At 32.3% G+C, this 24,631-nt stretch overlaps 1 protein-coding gene across 1 annotated transcript; it reads right to left on the bottom strand.

The window, feature by feature from the left end:
• Positions 1 to 1,925: 1,925 nt before the first annotated feature.
• Positions 1,926 to 23,818, bottom strand: Fdx2 (Adrenodoxin-like protein 2, mitochondrial Ferredoxin 2). Its single transcript, XM_035367319.2, has 4 exons — positions 23,456 to 23,818; positions 23,029 to 23,138; positions 21,560 to 21,692; positions 1,926 to 10,707 (listed from the first exon to the last, which is right to left on the bottom strand). Exons 1-4 carry the CDS (start codon positions 23,665 to 23,667, stop codon positions 10,587 to 10,589), a joined length of 576 nt encoding a protein of 191 aa, XP_035223210.1. The 5' UTR covers positions 23,668 to 23,818; the 3' UTR covers positions 1,926 to 10,586.
• Positions 23,819 to 24,631: the final 813 nt, after the last annotated feature.

The raw sequence follows: 24,631 nt of genomic DNA, 5'->3' as shown, positions 1-24,631 counted from the left end.
GCATGCAGATGCAAACATTATTGAAATTAAGTCTTGAGCTAGCATACATTTTTTCTTTCCCTCCCCATTTCTTTAAATCAAGTTATTTACTTCTAAAATGAAAATGTTGCACTTAGATTATTTTATCAAGTGCAAGAAGCAAAAATTAAAGAAATGTATAATTAACTGTGGAGACTTGCAGTTAAGTAAAACATATTCCATAGTAACTACCTGAAATTAAATTAATTTTAATTATATAAATATTACAATGATTTGTATTCTAATATCTGCATTTATAAATAAGTTAAACTAAATTCCACCTTATTTATAGTCTCCTTTTTTAGGGTAAAACAAATGGAAAATGAACAAGCGCACTAGCGCTAGGTTCAGCATGTTAGTTCAAGGTGAGATGGGAGATATTTACGGATTAGCTTTCTCTCTTTTAGATATGCTTTGCATTGCATTGTGTTTAATGTTCTTAGTTTAAAGTGTAAATACTGATTATACTCCATGATAAAGTGTGAACACCTTTATGAAGATTTCTGTGGAAAATTCCAGAACTTTGAGCATTTCTCTTCATCAAAAATAAATTTTATTAACTTATCATGGGACCTGAGTACATTCACATATGCAGGCAACAAAAGTATGAACAATAAAATAACCTATATATTCTTATGCAAAAGAAGAATCAATTGTTTAAGAAAAATCTGTATTACAGAATTATTTTTGAAATCAATTCTATGTTTAACTGTTATTCATTTTCAATATTCTTATATTAAGATTTATCAATATATTTCAATAATATATAGATTTACTTTTCAATATTCTAAATTTTATCACTGTTTCATCTGCAAAAATTTGAAGATGATTCATGTCTTACCATATTTTATACAATAGCCCATTTCAACAATAAATAGGAAACATCTATGTGTAACTTAACTATGAGTGAACTGAAGAAAAAGTAGCAGATTTCATTTTATATTTAACTTAAATAGGGATATCTGCAACAATTAGTAGCTAAATATATAGAATGTGCTAGCAAATTATATAATTTATGAATTAGAGCAGTTTATGCAAATCTATCGACCTGATAATAAAATTATCTAATCTATGAACATTACTTGTTTCCTTTGAAATAAACTAAATCAAAAATCCATGCACAGACACATATTCTTATAAGCATCATATATGAATGAATTCAACACTTATCTATCAACATTTCTGATTTCAATCTAAAGAATATCAATTTTATAGAACTATATCAGTTCTTTTTCAGATGATTTAGTTATGTAATGCATTATTTTTCAATTATTTTCACTACGAATATCAAATTTTTACATAACTTTAAATTGCTTTTAAATTTTAAGCATAACTAGTAATATATTAAATATTTTATCCATAATCATTCTCTGCATTAAAAAAAAAAAGAGAATTGCGTCTTCATGAGTAATATATAACCCTTATATATTTATTTTCCTAAAAATTTCAATTTTAATCTCCTTATTGTGCCATACACCCATAATTAATCAAAATACAGAATAAAGTAATAAAAATCATTCTGTTAAACAGACAAACATTACTGAAAAAAGAGAAAACAGATAAACACTATTTAATAATAATATAGTCAAATCGCATGCCTCGTTTAAAATTCTACATGTACAAAAATGTTTAGTCTTATCTGGTAGATATTAAAATATTTTATTATTACAAAATATTACACATTTCAGTTTGATTTTTTTGTGAAAACTATATAATGAGGGGAGAAAATATGATTTTATTTGAATCAGTTTCATTCATTTAAAACTGACACAAGTAAATTAAAGAGAATTACTCACAAATAATTAAAATCTTTTGCATGGTTTATCTCCCCTTGAACAAATTTAATAGTAATACTTCATCAATTTGTGTATAAAATTCACAAGTTAAAATTAATTACAAACAATGCATCAAATGTATCACATTCTTTATCTTGCATAAATATTTAAATTACATAAGAATATGAAATTTATTCTTCAAACTAGAAGAAACAAAATGCCTTTGATATGGTAACTACTTGTAGAATAAAAATAGATAATACAGGCACATATAAAATAAGCTCTTCATGTAAAAGACTTGCAACAATAATTTAGGATTTTCTATCCTTGATAGCAATTTGAGAAAGAAAAAAATACAGAAATTTAGGAAAACTACCAAAATCTAGCCCACTGAGAAATAAAAAATTTTGAAGAAATAAAACAAATATGCATATTCTACATTAATTATTAACAAAGAACAGAAATATAAAGAATAAAAGCCAGTAAATGAATAAAATCAGTTGCAGCACAGCAATTTCAAATAAAGATTCTAGAAAATAAAAAGGAGAGATCATTTTACCACCACTGCATCCTTGCATCTTCTCTCACCCATTCAACAGAATATACAGTACATTTTTTGCAGAAATTCCTACATTTTTTATGAAATGCTCAATGCTTTATAAATACACACATAATATAGTTACTGGAAATTTGCCCTCTTAACAAATATAGTAACTTTTCCCATTTCTAAATTGTTTTCAATTGCACAGCATTTGATTTGCCAAAAAACAATTATAATAGTCACAAAATACATATAAAACTTAACATATATCTTATTAAATAAACAGAGATATGATATAACAGTTAAATAGTGAGCCATTCTAGTTGCCATATTGCAGTAGGTCCTTAAGCTCAGAGGATTAAAACTTCCTATCATATGAATTTTTACATAGTTGGGTGCATTATGTGCAAAATATGTAGCAATTAATTCAGGTAGTGTAGAATTGCCATACAGAAACAAATATAACATTTGGAAATCTTATTTAAAACAGTGTCAGAAAAAATTTTGCTGACATCTCTTTTATTAAATAAATGTGTTTGTATTTATGTTCCTTGCATTGAAGAAAGGTAGCTGTACCTAGAACCAACAAATTTTGAACATGCATAGATCTTGACTTGTACATGCGTATCTAAGACCAAATTTTGTGCTTTTTGTTTCATATTTTGCACGAATTTTATGAATTTTTGATCAAAAATTGAGCAGTTTTAAAATAACCTGTTGCCACTTGGCAAAGCATAAGAGATTATTTTTCAAATTTAATCAATAAACTCAATTATTTAAAAGAAATGTGTTGCCACTGATAGAAATAAAATGTTTTTATCTTTTACATGTCAGTGTGCTGCCATTTGGAAAAGCATAAGATACTTAATTTTTCTTTCAAATTTAATCTAGCTGTTACTGAGTAACAAACTGAGTGATTTAAAAGGAATGAATGTGCAGTTCTTAGTCTCCATTATTAAAAGTAGCTGGACAATTGAAATTACACAAAGTGTTGTGAAATGAACTGAAGTAATAACCGGCGCGAGGCGCTGCTGCTTGTGACGTCAGCCTGCGTGCTGAGTGTTTTCGAATGTTTTACGTGTGGACGAACGAAAGCTGAGCTCGGAAGAGTGATACTGTTTTGATGGAAATAAAGAATGATTTATTAAGAATTTTTTTGTCTTTATTCATAATGCACCCAGCCTCGGGTAGAGGCAGGCCCGCAACTGAACGAACTGTTTTAAATATATTTGATTTATATATTTTCTGTGTTCTTCGTAACATAGTGGTACCCTCGGTGGGACCGGGTGCTTTGAATTAGAATTTTCCGATTGAACTTTTGATATTGAATTTCGATTTTGAATATACTTTGAAGATGGATTTGATCGCTTTAAAGGCCCAAAGAAAAGGACTTAGAATTGCGTTTACGCAAACCTCAAGAAAAACCGAAAGTGAATTAACTAAAGAAGTAAGAGATTTAAAAATACTTTCGATTTTGAAGTGTCAACTTTGTGATAAATTCCAGAGACTTGACGTATGCCAGAGTGCTTTATCGCAGCAAATTCTACTGACTGAAGATGGAGAAAAATTATTTAGTGATGATTTTCAAGAAGCGGAGAATTATCGAGATAAGTTTCTAGAACAGTGTGCTCAAATAGATGCGGAAATACAAGCCTCTTCTCCTTCAAATAATTCCGAATCTAGGAAATTTAAATTGCCTAAAATTGAGCTTAAAAAATTCAGTGGTGAAGCTAAAGATTACCTGACTTTTTGGAGCCAGTTCCAGAAAATCCACGATGACAAAAGTATCGCCGATGAAGATAAAATGCAGTATCTATTGCAGGCCATGGAACCCAAATCGAAAGCAGAACGCCTAGTCCTTAGCTTCCCGGCAACGGCAGCTAATTATCCTAAAGCCATCGAACAACTAAAAGAGCGCTTTGGACGCGAAGATTTACTTGTGGAAATCTATGTGAGAGACTTGTTAAGCCTAGTGATGAAGAACGCTGTAACCGGAAGAGCAAAAACGGATCTACCCTCCCTGTATGATGAACTAGAAGGAAAATTGCGAGCGTTGGAAAGTTTGGGAAGAACCCAAGAAAAATATGGGGATTTTTTGACCCCCTTAGTGGAAAGTTGCTTACCAGAAGAAGTACTGATGGCATGGGAAAGAAGCAGAAATCACGACTCCATTGAAACTAAAGGGAATCGATCTTTGAAATATTTAATGAATTTCTTAAAACAGGAAGTTAAGGGGGAAGAGATGGTTCTCCTCGCAAGAACTGGTTTCGCTTCCCAACAGAACCATCGAAAGAAAGATTATAACCACGAACAGGTAAAGCAAAATGATCCCGTAACAGCATCAGCTCTAGTAAGTCTTGAGAATTCAGGTAAGAGTGTTCCGAACTGTAATTTTTGTGAAAAGAAACATTTTAGTGAAAAATGTTACTCTGCAAAAAAAATGACTTTAGCTGAAAAACAACAATTGTTGTTGAAAAAAGGTGCTTGTTTTTCTTGTCTGAAAAGAGCGAGTCATATTAGTAAATTTTGTCCTTTCAAAGGTAAGTTAAGTTGTTCTATTTGCAAAAGTTGTAATCATTTTGATGTAATGTGTAATCAAAAGCTAAAAAATAATGATCAGATAAATATTTCAAAAGAGAGTTCTCTTTCTAACTGTAGCAGAAGCGAAACTGTATTTTTGCAAACGCTTTGCCTTCGAATTCAGTGTCAAGGTCGCGAGAAAATTATTCGCTGCATAATTGATAGCGGAAGCCAAAGTAGCTACGTTAGTGAAAATATGATGAGTCAGCTTAAAGCATCTCCACTTCGGGAGGAGACAGTTATACATGCACTGTTTGGGGGGGACGAAACGAAACCTAAACAGCATGAAGTGTTTTCGGTCGAGGTCAGCAATTTAAAAGGAACATTCGCATGTAGTTTTGAGGCATTATCGGAAAAAAAGATTTGCGGTTTTATTCCTAAGGTTAAGGATAAAGAGATTTTGAATGAATTAAAAGAAAAAGAAATCGAATTTTCGGATCCATTGCGAAAGGAAATTGAAATTAACCTTTTAATCGGAGCAGATGTTATAGGAAAGTTATTGACGGGAAATTCTATTGAATTACAGTCCGGGGTAACGGCTGTCGAAACGAAACTTGGGTGGACGGTATTTGGCAAACGAAATTCGGGTGAAAAGGATAATATTTTGAAAACATTTTCAATGCATGTCAGGAGAATTCCTCTGAATGAGTTATGGGAACTTGAAAAAATAGGAATATGCGCTCCAAACGAAACTGTTAAAATGAATGAAAGTTTTAATTTATCTGAATTTGAGAACAAAATGAAAATTCTTCCAAATGGAAGATATGAAGTAGAACTTCCGTGGAAATGTGATACGACACATTTAACCGATAATAAAGAATTATCCTGGAAAAGGTATCAAAAGATGATCTATAAACTCAGATGTAGTAAATTTTTCGATGATTATCAAAATGTGTTCAAAGAATGGGAAAGGTTGAATATTATTGAACGCGTACCAGAAAACGAATTGAATAATGAATGTCATTATTTGCCGCATAGGCCTGTAATCAAATTAGGAAGTGAAACCACGAAAATTCGTCCTGTTTTTGACGCTTCTGCATCTGAGAAAGGGAGACTCTCTTTGAACGAATGTTTGTGTAAAGGAATAAATCTTATTGAATTAATACCTGATATTATAGATCGTTTTAGAATGTATCCGATTGGTATTAGTGCCGATATTGAAAAGGCTTTTTTAATGTTATCCGTCGCATCTAAAGATAGAGATTTTCTCAGATTTTTTTTCCCATGCAATGAAGAGAAATTAATTTATAGGCATTGCAGAGTTGTGTTTGGAGTTTCTTCGAGCCCCTACTTGTTGAACGCATCTATAATGCATCTATTAGAAAACTGTCCACGTCAATATAGTGAAGTTGCTCAAAAATTGAAATCGTCATTTTATGTGGATAATTGTTTATCTAGTGTTTTTAGTATTGATGAACAGTTTATGTTTATTGAACATTCCAAATTAATCATGTCAAATGGATGTTTTAACTTGCGCGGTTTTGAAAGCAATGTGGCTGGTACAAATGTTGACAAACATTCAGGGGATACTTCCGTTTTGGGGGTAATTTGGAATTTGGATAATGATACGCTGAGGTGCTGCACAGACACAGATACATTGACCTGTGATACAAAAATCACAAAGAGGACAATTTTGGCAATTGTGCAGACAATTTTTGATCCTATTGGTTTAATAACGCCAACTACATTGCTTCCAAAACTGTTGTTGCAAAAATTGTGGAAAGTGAAAATTGCATGGGATGATGAATTGTCTCCGAATGATGTAAATATATTTTTGAACTGGTTTAAAGAACTTAATGTTTTGAAAGATGTTACTTTGCCTCGATACTTGTTTATCAATGACACGTCTGAACTACATGTATTTGTGGATGCTTGCAAGGGGGCGTATGCAGCGTGCGTCTTTGTTCGATCAATATTTAATTCTGAAGTAAAAATAAATCTCGTACGGGCGAAGTCTAGAGTATCGCCTTTGAAATCTTTAAGCATTCCTCGCTTAGAATTAATGGCCTGTTGTATAGGTTCTAGACTTGCAAATTCTATTATCAAAGCTCTCAGTTTGCCCGATTTAAAAGTTACCTTCTAGTCTGATTCAACCACTGCCCTTTGGTGGATAACAGAGCAAGGAAATTGGTCCGTTTTCGTCGAAAATAGGGTTAAAGAGATTCGAGAGTTGACGCGAGGTCATTCATGGAGACATATCCCAGGGAAACTAAATATTGCCGACTTGTTGTCGCGCGGATGTTTTGCGAAGCAAATGCTTCGGTCTAGATGGTGGGAAGGCCCCTTGTGGTTACGAGAAAGCCCTGAAAACTGGCCCACTGGTGAGATTATTTATTTGCATGAAGAAGTAGAATTGGAGAGGAAAAAGATAAAAAGAGTGAATATTGATCTATCAAAAGACGCACCCCCTTGGCATCGAATCAGTGTATCCAATTATGATAAAATGATTAGAGTATTTGCATGGATATTTAGATTTGTAAATAATTGTAAAGGTGGTTCTGAAAAGAATGGAAAGATTGAACTTTCACAGTATGAAATTGAAAATTCTGAGAAAAATTTAATTCGTTTGGTTCAAAATTATTATCTGACTGATAAGAAATCTTATAATTTTATTGAAACGCTCATTGATGATGATGGTATTCTAAGAGTTAAAACGAGAATACTAAATAGAGATGACTATGAATCTTTTCTGTATCCAATACTGTTACCAGAAAAATGTGATTTTACTAAGTTATTAATCAGAAATGTGCATAATAAGAACTGTCATGCTGGTCTTCAGATGATGCAATGCATATTACGAGAAAGATTTTGGATAGTCAGAGCTAGAAAGGCCATTAAAAATGTCCTCTTTAACTGTATCGTTTGTAAAAGATTTAAAACTAAGGCCATGTCAAGCGAACCGACACCTCTGCCGCCAGACCGAGTTACGGATTGTGCGCCATTTGAAATCATAGGGATTGATTTGGCCGGACCGCTGTTTTTAAAAAATGGAGGAAAGGTGTGGATCGCGCTGTTCACCTGCGCTGTGTACCGTGCCATTCACCTTGAACTCGTAAATTCTCTTTCTACTGATGCGTTTCTCCTGGCGCTTCGACGATTTGTTGCTAGGCGCGGACGCCCTAGAATAATCTATAGTGATAACGGGACAAATTTTCGGGGTGCGTCTAATGATTTATCAAAACTAAATTGGACTAAAGTAGTAAAGGAAACGGGAACTGAAAGTATAATCTGGAAATTTATTCCACCTACTGCAGCTTGGTGGGGTGGCTGGTGGGAGAGGTTGGTTCGTACAGTAAAAGAATTGTTAAAACGTACTTTAGGTAAAACAGTGTTATCATCTGAAGAACTTTGTACTATTATTTGTGATTGTGAAACTATAATTAATTCTAGACCCTTAACTTATGTTTCTGAAGATCCGCAAGAATTAGTACCTCTGACACCCGCCATGTTTCTTATCGAGAACAGAAATTCCAATGTTGAAGATCTTGATGAATTAAATTCGTCAAGTCTTAATAAGAGATTAAAGTATAGAACTAAATTGTTAAATGATCTGAGACAACGATTTAGAAAAGAATACCTTAGTCAACTGGTTCAAAAGCATAATGAAAAGCGATCTCGGGAACCTGTTGTAGGAGAAATAGTACTGATGGGGGATGATAACAGAAAACGTTTATTTTGGCCTTTAGCCCGAATTACAGAATTGATCCCTGGACGTGATGGAAAGATTCGTACGGTTAAACTTAAGACCCGGCATGGAATAGTTATACGACCAATACAACGCATCTTTCCTCTGGAGATACAGTCCAATGATAGAAACATAATTCCTGATAAGAAACTGGGTGCAGAGGAATCTAATTCTAGTGCTGGGTGTACGTTAAAAAAGAGTATTGCACCTGATAAAATGGTGATGCAACAATATTCCTCCTCTGGACGACTTGTAAAAGTTCCAAAAAGACTTGATCTTTTAAATAATGTTTGTTATGAGTTTGAGACTCAACCTGAGTCTCAAGGGGGGGGGGAGGATGTTGTGAAATGAACTGAAGTAATAACCGGCGCGAGGCGCTGCTGCTTGTGACGTCAGCCTGCGTGCTGAGTTTTTTCGAATGTTTTACGTGTGGACGAACGAAAGCTGAGCTCGGAAGAGTGATACTGTTTTGATGGAAATAAAGAATGATTTATTAAGAATTTTTTTGTCTTTATTCATAATGCACCCAGCCTCGGGTAGAGGCAGGCCCGCAACTGAACGAACTGTTTTAAATATATTTGATTTATATATTTTCTGTGTTCTTCGTAACACAAAGTGAGGTTTATTAAAAATCATTACATCATTTTTCTTATTTGTCATCACTATTTTAGGCAAGTAGACAAGGAAACATGTAGTCAAATAAAATTTAGAGCATCATAAATAAATAATCTTTGTCACTAGCCTATACATGTCTTCATGATTACTTTTTAATTGTTAATTAAAAATTTTTATTGGCATCATAAAAAGAAGGTTTTAGAAGATTTGTCTCTACATTAATGATTTTCAAGTTAATGAAATGGTTATTTATATAGGATTTGAAGTAATATATTTAATCTAATTTACAAGAAATGAAAATATGTGATGTTAAATATTAAAAAATTATATCTTCCTTTCTATGTTATCTTAGGAAAAAAGAACATGTACTATGCCCTTCAGCATATAAGCTTACTAATATATTATTTTAATGCTTTTATGTTCAAGACTGTGTCCAACAGTTAGACCTTCTTTGAGATGAACTAAGATACAAAGTAAATAACAACTCATAACATGATAATGCTATATTAAAGTGATGTCTAATTTATAACTGCCTTTTAATCAAAGCGGTACATTTATCTCCAGTTTAACTTAAGAAACTGATTATGTTTAAGGAAAGTAATCAAATTAAGGGTATAAAATAACAGCATAATTTTTATGTCACAATAAAAACAGTTTTGATAGTATAAGATTGGCTCAAATGAATAATCATAGTTATATTATAATTATTCAATATATACACAATAGTTATACTATATGTAAATTGGCAAATATTTTGATAAAAGTTAATAACTAGTTTATAATTTTGAGCCATAAAATACATAATTAAGTCATATATTTACATTATTATATTTTAATTACTGTTTTTACATTTATACCTGAATAAAAATATTTTAATAGGCTATTTATGAAACAGATTAATATAACTGCAGCAGGAAATACTTAAAAATACAAATGACTATTAAAAACACCTACTAAAATTAACCTAGTTAACCTAACAAATGTGCAGATATTGCTAATCATATTGAAAAGTAAAACAATAATAATTTAATAAAACAATCTGGAGGGGGAAGAAGAAAATAGCTGAAGATAATCAATTTTGTTTCTCAGCAAGAGTATTCACTACTTTCCACCCATTTGACAAACATATGAATAAATTTAATTAATTCTAGCTTCATATTTTCTGTGACAGAACTAAACTTTTATTTACGAACGTTAATAAACAACATATGTTGCAATATTTAAAAAGAAAAAAGTAAAATTATAAGCAATACTGTTTATAAAACTTATACTTCCAGTTTCATGTATTACTGAAAATTTTTGTTATGTTCATAAAGTGGCCAGATGTGAAAATTGGCCAAAAAAGGCAGATCTTTGATAATTTAAAAAATAGTTAAGCTTTGCTGGCGTCAGTTCCTGGTGGAAATTCTCTTAAATCCCTTACAGCTGCAGGAACTGTAACAGTTAATCCTTCCATATCTTTTGTGATTGATATCTGACATCCCAAACGTGACCTGAAACATTTAAACATAAATGAAGACAAATTTTATTTGACCTAGAATTTGTTAAAACAAATCAGCTTATTTAATACAGAACTATCAAATTAATATAAAAAAAAAGTTTGCTTTTAATGCAGATATTACACTAGTGTTCAAAATAATTTTTTTCATTGGTCAAAAACTGAAAAATCAATAAATATTTGAATAGTCAATAAAATGCCAACTCACAATATTGTGAGAAATATTATAACCATCTAGTTTAAATACTTTAATTAGTAATTTTATCTAATGGCTTGTTATTTCAGGCTACATGTGAAGTCAGCATGGTATCACCTAGTATAACATGCAAAACGCGACATAATTAATAATCAATTAAATCTTTAAAACCCATCTTATAGGCTGCAAAAATTTAAAAGAACTTGACATGAATTTGGCAGATGGCACATGAATACCAAACATTCAACTTGTTGTAAAACATTTTTATAGCCTCAAAATTTCACAACAAATTAATAAAAGTAGAGAACAAAATGATTTCTCTTACCTTGGATCCAGTGCAGTTTCAAGTGAAATGATAGCTAATTAACTTGTAATCCAAGAAAGGTTATAGACGGAAATTGTAAGTGAAACACATTCTTTATTAATACATGAAAATAGATTAAAATTCGTTAGTATTCCAAACACATATTGAAAAAGGGAGTTATATAATAGAGAGTGTCATATTACTGTCCTTTCCTGAAGGAATGAGAAAAGTGAGAGTAAAGATTAAGCGAGTTACACAGTTAACTATTTTGCAGGGTTTCTAGTTCATAATGTTTAACGCTCTATTGGCGACAGTCCATCACAATTGTGATACTTGATGGGCAGCATCGCCATTTGCAGCGATTCTCGAATTTTCTCAAACACAAGCTTGCCTAGTGGTTTGGTGAACAGATCCACAATCATGTCGAAGCTTTTGCAGTAGTCTAGGCTCATGATCCCGTTTTGTTGAAGTTCACGCAAGTAGTAGTATTTGACGTCTACATGTTTTGTTCTGGAGCTATTTTTCTCTATTTGTGATAGTTTGATGTATGACTTGTTATCTTTATAAAGAGTAATAGGCAGATTTTGTTTTAGTCCTAGATCTTTAAGCAAATTTATCAGCCACTGTGCTTCTTGTGCTGTATTAGCTGCTTCTGCTTCATTTGAAGATAGTGCAATGCAGTTTTGCTATTTGCTTGCTCCATGAAATGCAGTTATTTCTTAGTTTGAATATACATCTGCTGACTGATTTTCTTGTTGTTCTGTCATTTGCCCAATCTGCATCTGAATATGCAGTTAGTATAGGTTCTTGGATTTTGTTAAAGACCAACTTAAAGTCTTTAGTTGTATTTAAATATCGAATGACTTTCTTAACCACTTGCACTACGACCAAACTTCACGGTTGTGGTGCTGTGCGCTACAATATAACAAGCGGTAAAGCGTCTCATTTACACTGCTCCGCGTCTGCAATCCAGAGCTGTAACTCGAGAAATAAACAATCTCGTTGTTAGGCGACGTGTTCACCCAATTATTTTCATTTTTGCGTGCGGTTTGAGACAAAAAGCATCTCGATGTGCGTGGCACGTCTTTTTAGCGCAAGTCGTTAACAGCATTCCAATCTATGTTCCTAGGTTTTTCATTTCTTCTAGTCAGTAGATTGACAGCACATGCTATATCTGGTCTGCTGATTGTTGCAATATATAATATTGCTCTACTGCTTGTCTATATTCTGTATTATCTTCTAGAAGATCATCTTCAATTTCTAGATAGCAGTAGTTTGTTTCCATTGGTGTATATGTTGGTTTTTCGTTTTGAAGTCCAAATTTTTTAACTATTTCTTCGATTTTATTCTTTTGGTTTATGGCAAAGGTTACATCTTTAGTTCTTTCGATGTTTATGCCGAGGTAGTAGGTGACTTCTCCTACATTTTTTATTTCCAATTTAGCATTTAGTTCTTGGATTGTTTCCATTACATCTTCTCTTTCACTTCCTATAAGCATATCATCTACATATAATATTATATACATCAATTTTCCATTGATGGTTTTGAAAAACAAGCATGGGTCTGCTTTACTTTGTTTAAATGACATGTTTAGAAGTATTTTTCCAATTTTTAGATTCCAAGATCTAGCGGCTTGTTTTAAACCATATATAGATTTCTTCAGCTTGCAAACTTTATTTCCATTTCCAGCTTTTAAGTATACTTCGGGTTGAGTCATGTAAATTTCTTCTTCAAGTTCTCCATGAAGAAAAGCTGTTTTGGCATCGATATGTCTGACAGACATGTTTTTATATGAAGCTGCACATAGGAAAGCTCGTAGAGTTGTATTTTACTACAGGAGTAAAGGTTTCATCATAGTCAGGTCCAAACTTCTGGCTAAATCCTTTTGCAACTAATCTGGCTTTGGATCTTTAAATTTTTCCTTCTGCATTGAGCTTGGTTTTGAAAGACCATTTACATCCTATTAGTTTTCTTCCTTTTGGTAAATCAACTAATTCCCAAGTGTTGTTTTCTTCTAGTGAATTAATTTCTTCTCGAACAGCAGTTAGCCATTTTCTCTTTTCATTTTCTTCTAAAGTTTGAATTTCCTTCCAGGTTTTGGGTTTGGAAGAGATTGGATATTTTGCATGGAATCCATAGCAATCAGGAGGTTTACTTTTGTGACCCTGTTCTATCTTCCGACTTCCAAAGGTTCTTCTTCATGTTCTGGTATTTCTTCCTCTTTGTGTTCTATTTTTATTTCTTCCTGTTCTGAGCTTTCTGCCTTAAGATTTTCTTCATCCTGGTTTAAAGAGATGCTTACAGGTTCATCAGTTCCAGTGTCTTCAATAAATCGTACAGATAGACTTATTATGATTTTGTCTCCAGGGACTAAAATTCTGTAGTCTTTACTTCTGCTGTCATAGCCAATGAGTATTCCTTCTATAGCAGTATCAGCGAGTTTATCCCTTTTAGATTTATGGGTGTAAGCAAAAACCTCGCACCGAAAGTCCTCAGATGAGAGAGGTTGGGTTTCTTGTTATTCCATAATTTGTATGGCGTTTTTGCATTTGATTTTGTAGGCATACAATTCTGTAAATAATTTGCAGTCAGCACTGCTTCTGCCCAGTATCTGTGAGGTTGACCTGATTCAACTAAAAGACATCTTGTCATCTCCATCAAAGACTTATTATTGCGTTTACTGACTCCATTTTGTGCTGGACAATATGGTACAGTAAGCTGGTGATTTATACCTTGTTTTATAAGACATTCTTCAAGTTCCTTACTTGTATACTCACCGCTATTATCACTTCTTAGCATTTTTACTTTTCTTCCGAATTTATTGCTTGTAAGAGCAAAAAATTGTTTGTTTAGAAATTACTTCATTTTTCTTTTTCATTAGGTAAATCATTGTGAACCTGCTGTAATCATCAATAAAAGTTATGAAGTACAGGTATACACTGACAGATGGTGTTTGTACTGGTCCTAAAACATCAACGTAAATGAGTTCTAGCGGTTCAGATGCTTTGAATTTCGATTCTTTGGGACACAGGAATCAGTTAGTTTATATTTTATGCACTGCATGCATTTGGTATCATGTTTACAATTATCTAGTTTAATTCCTTCAGCGAAATCTTTGTTTAAAAGTTGTTTGATTGCCTCATCATTTCTGTGACCAAGACATCCATGCCAATATTGAACACAGTTCTCATCTTTACACTGAAATGCTACATGAGCTGATGGTTCATTATTCCTATCGATTGGTTTAATTTGGTAAAGATTGTTAATTCCACGACATTCTAGAATAATCTGATCTCCCTTCGTGATCATACATTTATTTCCTTCGAACAGAACTGAAAGTCCCCTTTCCATTATTTTCTTAATTGAGATTAAATTGGCTTCTAATTCAGGAGCGTATAAAACTTCCAATAAGAGAACTTCAGTTATTTTTTGTTTAGCATTTAATGTTTTAAAACGGAGAGTTCCTATCCCCATTGATTTAATGCATTGCCCATTCGTAGTTATAATATCTGACAGATTTATGGGTTTATATTCTGTGAAATATTTCTTATTATTTACCAGGTGATTACTTGCTCCGCTGTCGAAAATAAAACTCTGATGATTGGCGTAGGGTTTTGTCAGCAGACAGAGCGACTGCATTCCATCTGAATTCGATTTCCTGTGTTTTAATTTTTATTTCTTGTTGATTCATCGCAGGTTACACGCATTCTTTGCTTGGTGTGTTTTAGAATCCGCATATGTTTTCTTTGAGTTTTGGTGCGGTTCATTTTTGTGTTTCGATTTTATATGATAACACTCTGATCTTAATGGTTATTTTTGTAACAGTATGAGCAAAACTTTTCTCTCTTTGTTTTGTTTTGAAATGAGACTTTAAATGCCTTAAATCTGATGAATTATTTTCAACTCTCTTGTTAAATTTGTCAATTAATTTCCCTTTTAAGAATTCTGGATTCAATTCCAATTCTGCTCTGGCTAGAATAGTCGTAATGAGTGTATCATAAGAACTAGACATTGAACAAAGCAAAAGTGCCAAAACGTGTTCGTCTTTTATGTTCTCACCTATTGATTTGAGTTTATTGACTAACTCCAGTAACGTATTTATATATGTTTGCATATTTCCATCTTCCTCAAGGTTCAGATTGCAAAACTTTTGCAAGAGAAATAGTTTACTTGAAAGATTAGACCTTTCATGTACCTGCCCAAGTTTTTCTTAAGTGGCTTTAGCAGTAGTTTAATGTGAATTATTTGGCTGTCTTCGATTAACAAATTTATCAATGCGCGATATTGCCGATCCCATTTACTCCATTGTTCTGTAATAGGGCTTGGAGGAACATCTTCGATTACATCGTAAAGATCCTCCTTTATTAGTAGCATTTGCATTTTGAATTTCCATGTTGAGTAATTGCTGGAATTCAGTTTTGCATTTGATTTGAATGCAACATTTTTGTAGCGTCAAAAAATTTATTTTCGGTTTTAATATAAAACTACAGTTTAGCTTTTACAGTTCTTTTTTTCCTTTATCATTTAATTAGCTATGATCTTTCCTTTCAGTCTCATAATCTTTTGTTTTAAAACATTTTTATAGCCTCGAAATTTCACAACAAATTAATAAAAGTAGAGAGCAAATTATTTCTCTTACCTTGTATCCAAACATTTTTATAGCCTCGAAATTTCACAACAAATTAATAAAAGTAGAGAGCAAAATATTTTTCTTACCTTGTATCACGTGTAGTTTCAAGCGAGATGATAGCTAATTAACTTGTAATCCAAAAAAGATTATAGATGGAAATTGTAAGTGAAACACATTTTTATTAATACATGAAAATAAATTAAAATTTGTTAGTATTCCAAATGCATATTGAAAAAGGGAGTTATATAATAGAGAGTGTCATATCACTGCCCTTTCCTGAAGGAGTGAGAAAAGTAAGAGTAATTATTAAGCGAGTTACACTGTTAACTCTTTTGCAAGGTTTCCAGTTCATAATGTTTATCGCGCTATTGGTGACAGTTCATCACTATTTGCATACCAACATGACTGAACACAAAGCTGTAATTCAAGCAATCAACTTGATAAGAATATTTATTTACATCTTCTAGAAGTAGCTTATATACAAAATCAAGAGATATTAAAAAAATGGAAAATAACTGGTCAAGCATTTACAATAGACTTAGACTACATTACAATACAGTGTAAAGTCTTTAATCCGGAATGATCTATAATCTGGACCTCAAAGCTATAAACTTTCTGCGCATACGTAAACGCATAATGTGTTTACGCATGCGCATAATACATTTACGCATGCGTGTTTAATATATAACGGACGGTATAAGCTAAGCTAAAATTACCGAATTATCTATCTCAGGTAATGTTGCAGATTGCATTGTTCCTTAATCTTCAAATTGGATCTGGCTTATTATTTTTTGCAGACTGTTAGAGCAATTTTATAAAAAGTAAGCTTGAGCTTTCAATTATGTCAAAAAGAGTTTCCAATTCTGGAGTTGCCAAAGTATCTGGGGAGGGTGACGTCGCGGCGCGCAATTAACTGGAAATTGATCTGTCAGCACTATCCTCATCTTCAGGGCAGATGTTTTTATTTTATTCGGCTTATAATTCCTCACTAAATGTAGTGTTTCATCTCGATGTACTCCGACATAATTTAAATCAATTTCCTTGTCATTATAAATATTACAAATACACATCAAATAGTTTTCTGGTTGCAATTTTCTAATTTCGACTATGTGCAATGTATGCTTTACGCATGCGTACGTTGAAAGAAATGTTTAATAAAGTAAACAAATAAATATTAAGCTTTCTTTTTTTTTTTTTTTTTGTAAATTTTGATACCGTTTAGATCATAATTACTCTTAATTTCATAAATTACAGTTTCATATTTTTAATTTTATAAGTTCTGCATGCATCTTACCAGATTTAAACTCCCGATCTATAATCCGTAAAAATGGATAATCCGGAATTTTTGAAGTCCCGACGAGTCCGGATTAAAGACTTTTGACTGTACTAATCAATTCGGTATAACTTTTAAATGCAATATTTGTTCAGAAATTAAAATTTTTAGATAGGAACTTATGATCTAATATTCTTATACAAATCTAATTAGATAAATGAAAATACTTGTGCATTTTGGTTATACTAAAACATTACAGCAATTTCAAAGATGTTTTAATTTATTTCATTTCATTAAAAAAATTAAGAGCTTAACAACTTTTAAAATTTCTTGTACACTATTTAACTTCTCACTTTAATCTTTATGTGAAGAAAAGAAATGAAAATTTCTAAAAGATAAGAATGAAGAAAAAAGAAACTAAGCAAACCATCTTAATTTTCCAAATATATAATATTGTTATGTTTTCTTCTTCTGACACCAGTTGTTGCGTTTTTTTCTCCCTTCACGTTCCTATGTACGGGGTTCGTGTGGATTTGGAGTGAATAATGACGAGACTTGATGAAGTATCAAAACACACTTTATTTAACAATATTTATCAGGACAGCTCCAAAACACTTTACAGTTATCGATGAACTACTATAAACACGCTGGCACGGTCAGCGACACAGCCTCCAGGTTATCAGGCTATCACGTACAAGACAGCTTCACGGCAAAGCACTAAAGTAAAGTTCCCGACTCTGCTTGGTTGTTCTCAGAACTCCATGAACTCTCGAGACTCTCCACGCTATAACTCGCGATGCACTCGATGACACACAGAGCACAGCTCCTGACTCTTTGGTTCAGTCGTTCCCGGAGCTCAATATGCTCTCTCGACGATGCACTAACCTTGATACACTACGAGACTCTTTCGGTGAACTTGATGACCCACTCGGCACTCGTTGCCCAGCTGTCAACTCGATCAACTCTGCAGGGATTGACTCGCTAGACGAGACACCAACTCGATACCGACTATCTCGCACTCTCACTCACCCTCTCAATGAGGCACACACACTGACTGCGGACCAGCAGGGTTTATATAGCTTTCAGGTTGTGTTCGAGCACATTCTGGGCTAAACCAGTTAGAATTCGTTCCATCCGTCCATGGCATATCGCCAATTATGTTGCCAAAAGGGTGATTTCTCGCCAAATGTGACAACGTTGACTTCCCTTGCCATTTTATGGCAACCCTAAAACTGCTTTGCGGGGAAGCCATCTTACCACGCTTTGACATTTCGTAACAATATGATAGTAAAGCTTTGTGCTCAATGACATTTAATGCACTGATGTTTCAAATTCTGAGTACCTATAAAGAACTCTCTAAGGGCAATAAATTCCAGCTCATGAAAAATCAGCCAATCCAAGAAAGATCCAATAACTTTATACACCAACACACATTAAATTACATTCTTTTAATCTTCATTACTCAGTTTAAAGAGACAACACAATATTTCTTCCTAAGCATATTAAAGTATTTGTAATAATACTTACTTATAGCATACCCAAAACTTTCTTAGGATCAATATCAAGCTACTGCAAAAAAAAATGTTTTTAATCCTACAAGAAAGCAGAACTGGATTTTTCAAAGGGTAGAAACTGGGCATGATTCCAATTTGAATCATGGCAAGGAAAAAAAAATGGCAACTTATAATCTAGAGAACTGAAATATAGTTGTCAAATAATCCATTTAAACTAAATTTGATTTTACATCCCTTTTCTATTATTAAAACATGAAAAACAAAGTCTTGTGAAAATAATTTTTAGAGTAACTTTTAGCTGTTACAATCCAAAGGTCATGAATAGAAAATTATTTTGTGCAAAAATATAATATTGCAACACAGCCATATCTCATATACTTTTTCATATATTTCAATTCCATGGCTATATAAATAAAATTATTAATTATTTATAGAACTATACACAAATGACTTTGCATATTACATTTTTAAATAAGATGATAAGCTTTAATAAATTATTTAGAAGAATGTTATATGTCTCTTTATTTAACAATTTTTAAATCTAAAACATGCAAAGTTTAAGCATTATTTCTTACTTTTTCCTATGAAATTTCCATTATTTTTCTCTTTCTTTTACTGAATAAAATTTATTAATAACATGAAAACTCTATAATATCATTCATATGAGTACAACAATTATTCTATAATTCTTCCATCAATTTGCTGAATTCAATGAATAATCACTAGATCAATTAACCCCTTAAATGCCACGGAAAATGTACAAGATTCATTTCCCATAGTTTTTCACACAGGCATACGTAGTTATGCGATGTATTAAGGGGAAAATAAGTGCAAGTTTTACTTTCTAAAAACTGTTTACTTTCACAAACTAAAGAATAAAAGAAAAAAATGAATGCACAAAATTTAATGTGTTGAGTAAAAGTATAATAAAAAGATGTAATAAAAATTATGTTTTTATAATAAAAAAGATCCCTAAAATGGAGTTTCAATCAATTCATTTTTAGACCAGTAAAGTTTAATATCAGGTTTCAGTGTTATACCTTGTGAAACCACTATGCCTAAAAAAACATATATTTCTTCTGAACTGGTTGAATGCCATGATTTTGTTCTTGATTTTTCGTTTGCAAGGTGTTGGTTCATATACTCATCTACAAAACGGTTAGTTTCAGTAACAATATGAAGCACAAGCAGTTCATCAAAAAAGATAAATGGGTTTGAAACATTTCTTTCTTTATTCCTGGAACCTACTACAAAATGTAAATAAAAACAGAGGACACAGAATAAAAAAAAATATATGTAAACACCACCAGCCAATACCGCGCAGTCATTACTTTCATCGCTTTAGACACACCCCTCTCTCCAATTTCTCTCCACACTTCTCTGAAATAGTATCCTCCTTCACATACTTTGTCAAGGTCATTGCGGTGTTGCATTCCAAAGCTTTGCGAATAATTTTATGGGTAGCAGCGCAAAGCAAATGCTAGTAGTTTGGAAGAGCATATATATATATATATATATATATGTCCGTGGCAGTTAATGCATCAGCTGAGCAAAACGTATATATACGCCCGCGGCAGTTAAGTTGTTAATATGTGGTCAAAAGTTCCAAATATAATTAGCAACAATTTAACATAACATGAATTTTGATCAGACTTTGCTAATGAATTAAACAAGCATGAAAACAAATGGAAAAAAAATTATTACTTTTTCTTTCCTTTCTCAATAATTTGTTTTATGATTATAATTTATATAACTGTGTTACTATCACATATAAAAAGCAAAAATTTAGAGCATTCCAACATTTTCCCATCGCATTTTATACATTAATAGCCTTTACAGTATAAAATAAGAATATAAAAATATAACATGGCAGTGAATGCTGTAAACGGTACACTTAAATTCATTAAATTTTATTACCATAAATGGACACATGAGCTTATTATTAATTTGCTGCATAATATACAAAATCACTAACAAACCACAAAAACAGAGCAATGGTTTTCTTCTGATCAATAGCGGAATTCAATACTTGGCACAAAATTATTTTCATTTAGTATTTATGTAATATAATACATCGTTTAAAAAATTAATTTCAAACCTTAAAATCATAATTTACTGTTCAAGTAATGCAAATTTTCCACCAAACTCAATAAAATCAAAATGTAAAGCTATTCAAACTATACTGCACTATTTTCAGAACTATAATATGACCACTAACTGTGTGTGGAATGAAAAAAAAATTAAATAAAAAACTGCTTGATGGATATTTACTTATACATGCCAAATACTCGTACATGTCAAAAATGCATTATTCAGCTATGAAAAATCTGAATAAGTTCAAAAGTGGTTAATCGTACTACATTTTGTCTCGATCCATTACAAAACTAAAAGAAAATAAACTGCCTCACATAAAAACAAAACACAGAAACTCTGATTTGAATTAACTACAAAGCAAAAACACCCAACATTTCATTATATTGAAGGAAACAATCCAAAAATTTTTTGCTATTATCTACCTATGTATACAAATATCAAATGGTAACAACGAATAACATAAAACCACTATCTTTAAACTAGAAATGATAAGTTCCAAGTAGTTGCTATAAGAAGATTTTATGAGCGAACATGAAAACTGCATTTAGTTAAAAAACTAAGTATTACATTAAAGTTCCCCCTTTTTTTCTAAACACATATACCATACAGAAAGTAAATAATTTAATTTCAATCATAATGGCTTATTAATAATACTGAAAATCTTCTTTATTAAATCAACACAGTTCATTTGTAATCTCAAAATGCAAATCATAAGACCTACACTAAATACATTCAAATTTAAAAAAAAAAAAAAAAAAAAAAAAAAAAAAGGAAGATATAAAAAAAAAAAAAATTTAATTTCCTATTGAAAATAATCAGTAGGAAAAAATGCTTACGTCTCACAATAATCTGGTGCTAAATCTAGCATATCCAATTCTTCATCAGTAGCTTTATCTGGGATTTGGGCAAAATCTTCTGGCTTAAAAATAACATGGCATGTTGAACATGAAAGAGTGCCTTCACATGCCCCTGAAAAATAAAAAAAATTTAAACGGAGAAAATCGAAGGGAGAAACGCCCCTTCGATTAGCAAGATTTTTTTTTTTTTTTTTTTTTTTTATTTTGGCGATGAAGCCTTCCTTCTGGTTACCATGATAGTTTTAACTTTGCCTTAGCTTTCCGATTTTATTTAAATGAAAATAGATTGATGTGTACATATACAAATTTAAGGCAGTTCGCAATGCCTAATTTGTGCAATTCTAGGATGCTTTTTAAGTAAAAACAGATTGATGTGTACATGGACACAGAGTTTGTGCGATTCTTTGACTTTTTATTTGGGTTTTGTGTAGTGGCCATCACGGGATTCGAACCTCTATTATAAGGAGATGATTACGCTCAGCGCATAGTTGAGAGACCCGTGGTTCAATTCCCGGTGAAGGCATTGTATATTTTTCATCTTTTCTGCTTTTCCAAAAATTACCTAATTTCTCTACAGTGGTGCCCGAACTAAAAGGGTGTTTGTGCCTTCTTGGTGCTGATCTTAGCATAAAAAAAGAATTGCCAAAATACATGGGGCACCCAATTGTAAACTTTTACCGAATCTGATTATATTACATTTACCACTTTCAATATACAGAAACATTTAGTGATGTAAAACATTTAAGAGAAAAAGCTCATAGCAAGAATAATATTTTTACAAAAACTGCATATGATAGAATACTGAACCTAACTTCAAAGTATCATATAAAATAATTAATTTAACCCATTAAATACACAACACCACATTCTAATTATGAACAGTAAATAAAATCACAGCCGAAGTTTCACTTAAAAAAAAATACGACTCTTGTGTAAAATTGGGTGCTCCTTCGATTAGCGAAAATTTTTTAAAAAATTTTGGCGATGAAATTTCACTTCTGATTACCATGATAGTTTTAGCTTTCTGATTTTATTTGAATGAAAATAGATTGATGTGTACACGGACAAATTTAAGGCAGTGTGTAATGCCTACTTTGTACAATTCTAGGATGTTTTATTAAGTGAAAACAGATCAATGTGTACATGGACAGAAGAGTTTGTGCACTTCTTTGACTTTTTAATTTGGTTTTGTTTAGCTGCCATCTTGAAATTGTGCCTTACTTGAAATTTTGCCATCAAAAAAGAATCGCCAAGAAACAAGGAGGCACCCAATCATAAACTTTTACCAAAATACAATAGGAGATTAAAACATGATTCCAAACATTTTGCATTTCAGATTAAAACAAAAATTAATTTAAAGAGACATGAACAGAATTTTAATTTTATGTTTAAACTCACAATAACATTAAGTATCCAAATAACAATAAATTATTGTGAATGCATCATACCATATCCCTCAATATCAAGATCATTATTGACAACAACATCTAGAAGGGATTCTCCTTCTTTACCTATTCCAGTATATTTTTTACCATCTTTCATAAATGTTATAGACACGCTGAAAATATAATGAAAAGACATAATCAAATTTATATCGTTCTAAATACAATTCAGAAGAATTCTATTCCCTAATAAGCATTTTAAAATAATGATAATTTATTCTGGAGTTATAACGAAGTAAAATAATCACCATACAAATAATTTACTTCAGAAAAATTATAAATACAAATTGATTTAAGTTTCAGGTACAAACTAATTTAAAATTTATAAAAGAAGCAAATACATAGCAAAACAAAACAAAAAAGTATACAACTAGTATAGTCGTTTATGCAAAGAAAATGTTTTCGAAATGTAATGAAATAAACTTTAACCAACCGAGCTTTTTTCATCAGAGGGCAAGACAAGAACAGAGACCTAAAATCTATGTAATTCGCTCTATAAACATCTGAAAATAAATTAGATGTTAAGCATCGACATGCTACTAAATTTGAGTAATTTTTCTTGCTAGAACGTAGCGTCAAGTTGAAATTATAAGATAATTTCTTCAGATTCTTCACACAGGATTTTGTACAACACAATAACGCCATATTTCAATCAATCACTGCCTATACTGATGCGGTGCCAAATACTCTATCGCAGCTGTATACAAATCAAATTCCAGCTGTCCTACAACATACAATTTTCAGACATCATCATCGCACACCTTCAATACCTGAAATGACAGACAAAACAGACATGTATCAGATAGATGTCCTGTTTTGCACTTGCTAAATCTTTTAACCTCTAAGGCGCAAAATCAAGTTTAGGTGTAGAGGAGAGGCAAATATATAGAAGGATTAGGGATTATTCAATTATGGCAAAGCACATGAGGGCTCTCTGCCTAAAGGGAGGGATGCCTTCGTGGAGAACTTTCTAAGGGAAACTGGGTCGTATACACGTTACACATGGAGAAAACCACGAAAACGCCCATGCAGCCAGCCCATTTACGGGATTCGAACCTCTATTATAACTAGATGATTACGCTCAGCGCGTAGTTGAGAGACCCGTGGTTCGATTCCCGGCGAAGACGTTGTATATTTTTCATCTTTTCTTCTTTTCCAAAAATTACCTAATTTCTCTACAGTGGCGCCCGAACTAAAAGGGTGTTTGATGATGCTTCTCCTCACCCAGGATTTGGCGATTGGGTTCCCTAAAAACCCCAGTCGCCATTTAAAAGGGGCAATATAAGGTATATAAGGTACTTCTCCCACCATTTTGGCATGCGTTCGTGGTGTGGTGGTCGGCACGCTGGGCGCGTATTCCAGAGGTCCGCGGTTCGATTCCCGGCGAGGGCGTTGCAATTTTTCATCTTTCCTGCTTCCAAATTACCTAATGTCTCTACAACGCAACTGAGTGAACACGGGAAATTTGAAGGAATTTCATGAGAAATGTGTAATAAAATTTTAACCCCAAACATAGAAATGTATTAGTGAATCATCTGCGTCTTTATTACGGTGCTGTATCTCAAAAACCAAAAATTATTCCCTGTGTAGAACATTTCGCTTCATATTG

The sequence above is a fragment of the Stegodyphus dumicola genome, chromosome 3 (assembly GCF_044657685.1).
Source record: "Stegodyphus dumicola isolate Sdum_Otavi_A_Nest chromosome 3, ASM4465768v1".
NCBI classification, from domain to species: domain Eukaryota; kingdom Metazoa; phylum Arthropoda; class Arachnida; order Araneae; family Eresidae; genus Stegodyphus; species Stegodyphus dumicola.
Note: the sequence above shows the minus strand (reverse complement) of the source record. Positions and strands in the feature narration are given on the sequence as shown.

What these genes read in the sequence shown, in the direction of transcription:
- Fdx2 (XM_035367319.2), bottom strand. Translation starts at nt 23,667, where the DNA reads ATGGCGTTATTGTGTTGTACAAAATCCTGTGTGAAGAATCTGAAGAAA. An exon ending in TCTTGATATTGAGGGATATG is followed by an intron (nt 21,693 to 23,028) that starts GTATGATGCATT and finishes TTTATTTTTCAG; the next exon opens with GGGCATGTGAAGGCACTCTT. An exon ending in GCACCAGATTATTGTGAGAC is followed by an intron (nt 10,708 to 21,559) that starts GTAAGCATTTTT and finishes TAAATGTTTCAG; the next exon opens with GTCACGTTTGGGATGTCAGA.